Raw genomic sequence first — 6,354 nt, forward strand, 5'->3', positions numbered from 1 at the left:
CGGACATTGTTTAAATAATCCATAAAATTTAAAATCTCATTTATACGAAAAAGTCAAAAATAGTTATCTAATTTGATTACCAACCTTTGACCACTAATCCCTTATATGATTAAAAATAGTAAAAAGGAGTTCTGTGAGTTCATATATTGTTAAAAAATTTCAGCATTTCGTGCAAGCTACCACCTCTTGAAATATATGTTCTACGCGTAAAGACATTTACAGAACCAAAATATTGGACCAAGATATTGTTAAAATTGTTAACAGCTGTGTAGGACTTTTTGGTGTTTTGCGTTGATGGTGAATGCTAATGTCGTCCTTTTCTTTCCCAAAGGTGGCGATAAAATGTAGATGATCTTTACCACAGCGTGGATTTTTTGTTTCTCTCTGGAAGACTTTGAAGTCCACAGGAGTATGCAGTCATAAAACCTGCGTGCCACCTGCCCATGGATTGAAACAGTTATCACAATCCTTTAATACATGTATGCTCATCATCTATTTTATCTATATATATATGTGTGTGTTTGTGTTTATCATCTATTGTATCACTGAGGAGCATATCTGTTTGGGTTCAGAGTAGACTAAAAGAAATGGTTAGCAATGGGAGGAGGACAGTTGAACCAGAAAAAGAAAACATAGCATTAGATGGATCTGTCGATCTGAAAGGAAGGCCTGTTTTAAGAGCACAGACTGGAGGATTAAAAGCCTGTTCTTTTATAGTGGGTATGCATTAATCAATCTATTATTTCTCTTGCTTTATTCATATAGTATTTGTTGGTCTCTTGAATCTGCTCCTTGTTTGGATTAAAATGGTTATGAGAAACATATTCTTATGGTATTTGTTGGTGTCTTGAATTTGGTCATTTGGGACTGAGCAGGGTATGAGTTTTGTGAGAGGCTGGCTTTTGGTGGGATATGGGCTAATCTAGTTATATATCTCACAAACAAGCTGCATGAAGGGACTGTCTCTGCCTCAAGGAATGTGACTATTTGGACTGGTACCATGTGGAGTATGCCCATCCTGACAGCATATATTGCAGATTCTCATTGGGGCCGCTACTGGACCTTCCTGGCCTTTTCCTCTATCTATATACTGGTAACCTTTTTCCCAAGTTGGTATTGCTCTATCCCCTCATTTATGGGTAAAAGTCTACTATAATCATATTATTTATATATATTTATATATATAACCATTGAAACCATTGAATTCTCTTAGCATTAGTAAAGCTTTTCCATTCTATATAAATTTTCTTTAGATTTTAAATTTGGGTATTTTTGCTTCCTAGCTTTTTCCTTTTCTCATTAGTGATAAATCTTTACCATATCTTTTATATCTAAAATTTCAATTTGATACTGTGTATTTTATCTCTGTGTAAAATGAATAGGTAACATGGATATTTGCACCTTTTGTCAAAGGTATCATCTGGTTTTTTAGGTCAACTTGTCATAAGTTTGTCTTTGTTTGCAATCTTTTGTTTGAAAGAGACAAGATAAATTGGACAACATCTACCAAGATCAAAAGAAACTATAAAATGCTTTTTTAGTATAGTTACATTTGGTTGTATATTTTTTAAATTGAAAAATTAGGTGAACTAGGTTTAATCAACTGATCTTTTTTAGGTGACTTAAAAATGGGTAATTATTGACTGTACATTGTAACATATGATTTTTAATTTGAAAATGCTATTACCTCAAATGATTAATAAGCTCTTCTATTAAGAAAATGGCATTGCTATTGTAATTTCTAATTTATTACTAGAATGAGTCACATGGTCCATTATAATGATGTGTTAAGTTTATCTTGAAGATTTATAATGGAGTTCAGTATATGATAAGGAAAGTACAACTTCGATTTGAAATTAAGTATTTTATCATAACAAAGAGAATCATTCTTGAAGATTATATGAAAAATCTCTCTATTCTATAATAAAAAAATTGTAAAAGCCTGAAATTTCTTACAACTTTTTCCCTTTTTGAAAGGTAGTGACAGTGTGAAATGATTTGATTACTATATTTCCTAATGTTATTTTTTCTTCTTTTATTGCAGGCAATGGGGCTTCTAACACTAGCTGTGTCATTGACATCTTTGAGACCACCTCCTTGCCCATCAGATGAAGGATGTCAAAAAGCATCTAATTTTCAGATTGGGATATTTTACCTAGCCTTATATCTAGTAGCAGTGGGCGCTGGTGGAATAAAACCAAACATATCTACTTTTGGTGCAGATCAGTTTGATGAATTTGATCCAAAAGAAAAGTCCCAAAAAAACCACTTCTTCAACTGGTGGATGTTTACCATTTTCTTGGGGACTCTGTTTGGTAAAATATTTCTGATTTACATAGAAGACAATGTGAGTTTTGGTGTAAGCTATGGAATCATCACAGCAGCACTCATCATCTCAGGCATGGCCTTTCTGATAGGAACTCCTCTATACAGGCATAAAATAGTAACTGGCAGCCCTCTAAAGAGAATGGCTAATGTGTTTGTTGGGGTGGCCAGGAACTGGAAAGTGAAAGCTCCTTCAGATCCTACTACTCTTTATGAGGTGGACTCTAAAGAATATATCTCTAAAGGGAGATACCCAATTGCTCATACTTCAATTTTGAGGTAAATATAAATATGCCTATTGCTATCTAACATTATTTAATTTTCTCGTTATCAAGATCACTTATAATTATTCTTGACATCCAGATTTCTTGACAAAGCAGCAATTATAAATGATAAAAAGACTTCCTCACAGATTTCAACTGTAACTGAAGTGGAGGAAACAAAACTCATGATAGGAATGCTTCCAGTTTGGTTGGCCACAATCATTCCAAGCATGCTAATAACACAAGCTGGCACTCTGTTTGTGAAACAGTCAGAGACTCTCAACAGGCATATGGGCTCCTCCTTCCAAATCCCAGCAGCCAGTGTCACAGCCTTCCTAACTCTCTCCATGCTTATAACAACCCTAATCTATGACAGGCTCCTCGTACCCATTTTGAGAAGATTTACAGGAAACCCTAAGGGCATAACTGCACTACAGAGGATGGGAGTGGGTATGGTCATCCAGATTGTTGCCATGGTGGCTGCAATGGTTATAGAAATCAAAAGACTAGAAGTAGTTAAAGACCATGGGCTTGAAAATAACAAGAAAGCAATTCTACCCAGAAGTGTTTTTACTCTACTTCCACAATTTATTCTGCTGGGCATAGCTGATGCTTTGTTTGAAATAGGCAAAATAGACTTCTTTTATGATCAAGCTCCAGAGAGCATGCAGAGTCTAGGGACTTCATTATACACAAGCTCTAATGGTGTGGGTGCCTTTGCTAGTAGTTTTTTTATTACAGCAGTGAGTAACATTACTGGATGGATTGTCAGTAATACAAATGCATCACATCTGGATTACTATTATGGGTTCTTGGCCGTTCTACTGGTTTCCAACGTGGCTTTCTTCTTGTTTGTTTCTTATGTGTACGGGTACAAGAGAGAAATAGTTCAGGCTTTTGGGGAAGATTCGGAGAAAGCAGTAGAAATTTTAGGTTTAAATAGGCAGCGTGGTATTGATGTAAGCATGGAAACAAATATAGCATAAATCCAAAATCTCCTTTGTTTTATGATTTGTTTACTTTTGCCAGCTACATAGCAGTTGAGAAATACCATCACGATGACTGATTGCTAGACAGAATCTCAATTGTAATTTACCTGTAATGTAGATTACTAATGTCGAAAAAGGTGAATAGCTAATTTATACACATATCATTATGTTTTCAGTGACAATAAACACAGTCAACAAATAGTCTATGATAAAGAAGGATTAAGACTTTGCTTGGTGTGTGACCTAACTTTAATAGGTATGGAAGGTGAGATAATGGAGAAAAATATTATTTTCTACATATACTTCATTTTCCTTTGTGCTCTCCCTATCTTCCCTTGTCATCACCAACTATTTACGAAGAAAAGTTCAAAATCCAACAGTCCTTTATTATCCGTGAGATTTGTCACACGGAGTGATAGGAAATTGTAAAGGAAAATAAAGTCCGACGATGAATCCAATGAAATCCTTACATATCACTATACAGTTATTAAGATTAATTTAAGATAATTAGTTGGAATGCTACTTTAATTATTGCCTATCACAGAACAACCAGCAATAGATCCAGTAGACCCACCTCCAGAAGCTCAACCTTATCTCCTATGTTGATCAAGGCAACCTTATCTTATCTTATCTTATGTTGTATTTGCATATAAACTAATTACATTGAGTCTGAGTTTCTTCAAGCTTCTTTGCTAGTTTCTCTCTGATTCATATTTTTAACAAGTTCGTAGGTTAATGTATTATAAAATACAATAAATGTTAAGAGTTAATAGAAATAATGAGAAAATATATTTAATTGTAGGAACAAATAATTTATATCATAATTTTAGATTCCATGATGTCTTGAATCAAGAATGAATGAAACTTTGTAACTTATCTTAGAATTTGAATTTTTGGTCTATGTTATCGTGGAGTGAGAGTGTGGATATGGGTTAGATCTACAATTATAACAATATAGTACAATATGCTTATAAATATAATTTGATAGTTTGTATAATTTTACTTCTATTTTGATTGATATCCTTATACATCATTGTACCTCTATGATATATGAAGAATAGTGATATTTAGAAATATCTTGGAAACATTGTCCTTATGTTGCATGGAAACATGTTCACCTAGAATAACCCCTACAAATAAGTATAAAGGATAAAAGACAACACACAAGGACCCTAGAATAAATTTTTCATATTTGTCACTTCTTTTATTGTATCAAATACAAGTGGTTTTCTATTTATTATTCCTTTAAAATGCTTTGCAAGTGTGAAATAACATGATTTTGGATGATCTAAAATGAATACTAATGAATACCTTTGAACACTAGTAGCACATAACATCAAATTTTCTAAAACATCTACTTAATCAAATTAGGATAGAAAAATTAAAAAAAGAACCATTTTGTCAAAAAATGCGTTTGAATTTTAAAAGGAAATGCATTGAGTACATGACTAACGGGTCCATCACATGACCAATTTTTTTTCCTAGATGACTAAATAGTCATATGAAGTTGATAACTCCTATTTTTAGATTTTGTTAATTTTTTGCTATATTTTTGGATGCATCAACCATTGGTCTTTGATTTTGGTAATAATTATACGTGGAATGTGTGTTTATTGGTGCATGTGTGAGTTCTTGTGTTTGTAGAAAAGCTGACTCTAAGAGCTACATTCTTATAGATGTTTCATCATTATGACTTCATTTGACTATGAAAAAGGTGGCCTAGATTTGTAGTTTATGTCTAATGGAATCTTTCAATATGGATTGAGGGGGAAAGGGCAGGACATAGAGTGTTTAAGGGATACATATATATACATATTAGTAGTGTCACTTATAATGAATTGAATCTAATTTTCTTTTCTATCCCAAGATCAGGGTATATTATTTTATATAAAATACTAGATTGGCATGTGTCCCACAAGTGCGAGGAGGGATTATGCTTCCACCATCTTCATAATTTCCACTCCTCATAAATTTATTCTAACTTTGTTGTCCAATAACTCATCAATATCTCTCTAATTTATGTTTTTTGGTATTAGTTTCTTCCAATCCACTTTTGTACTTCCCTATATTTACTATCTTAACACTCATATAAATTTATAATGTTAAACATTTGTTATATCACCATGTCTTCAATAAATTCTACATCATTTATGTATCACTAGAATCAAACTCTTTTATGATCCTACAAGATCCAAACTTCTTCATTTTTAACTTATTTATGTATCACATGGAAATTCTCAATTATTGCATAACTTCGATTCATTTTCTCCAATTTTATATCCTCAATCAATATCTTCATATGATTTATAAATTCATCTATCTTGAGTCTTCTTTTCTCTTTAGCTATGATATACCTCCTCTAATGTAGTACATCATAGGCCACATATTTAGGATATTATTGGAAAAATGTAGATTCATTTTTTGAAACAAAAGTAGAATTAAGTGAACCACTCAACACTAATACATATACCATATGTCATAATCAAATATGGTGACATACTTGACATGCACTATGATGTTTAAACATAGTCAAACAAGTTAAATATTTAAAAACACTATTAAGATAAAACACCATGGTTGGAACCGAAAATGAGGCATGACAAAGAGCCAAGATTCCAAAACCATTAGGGATTTCTTCAAATCTCTCTATCCTACTATCCTCTAAATTCAATTAAGATATAACATAGAGAAAATGCTAGACAGTGGCTTGACCTTTTCTAATGATATAAAACAACAAATTGTACTCATCTTTATGTGCCCCCTCTCCCCTCTCCTTT

General features: G+C 32.8%; 1 protein-coding gene across 2 annotated transcripts; it reads left to right on the forward strand.

Moving 5' to 3' along the window:
• Window positions 1-399: 399 nt before the first annotated feature.
• LOC131031078 (protein NRT1/ PTR FAMILY 5.3-like) lies at window positions 400-3,596 on the forward strand. Of its 2 annotated transcripts, XM_057962107.2 has the most exons (5): window positions 400-479; window positions 578-720; window positions 876-1,093; window positions 2,045-2,604; window positions 2,689-3,596. In XM_057962107.2, exons 2-5 carry the CDS (start codon window positions 588-590, stop codon window positions 3,572-3,574), a joined length of 1,797 nt encoding a protein of 598 aa, XP_057818090.2. In that variant the 5' UTR covers window positions 400-479; window positions 578-587; the 3' UTR covers window positions 3,575-3,596. The 2 variants fall into 2 exon arrangements, with proteins under 2 accessions (XP_057818090.2, XP_057818089.2); XM_057962106.2 differs by lacking the exon at window positions 400-479 and having other exon boundaries at window positions 527-720.
• Window positions 3,597-6,354: the final 2,758 nt, after the last annotated feature.

This window comes from Cryptomeria japonica, chromosome 7 (genome assembly GCF_030272615.1).
Source record: "Cryptomeria japonica chromosome 7, Sugi_1.0, whole genome shotgun sequence".
In the NCBI taxonomy this organism is placed as follows: domain Eukaryota; kingdom Viridiplantae; phylum Streptophyta; class Pinopsida; order Cupressales; family Cupressaceae; genus Cryptomeria; species Cryptomeria japonica.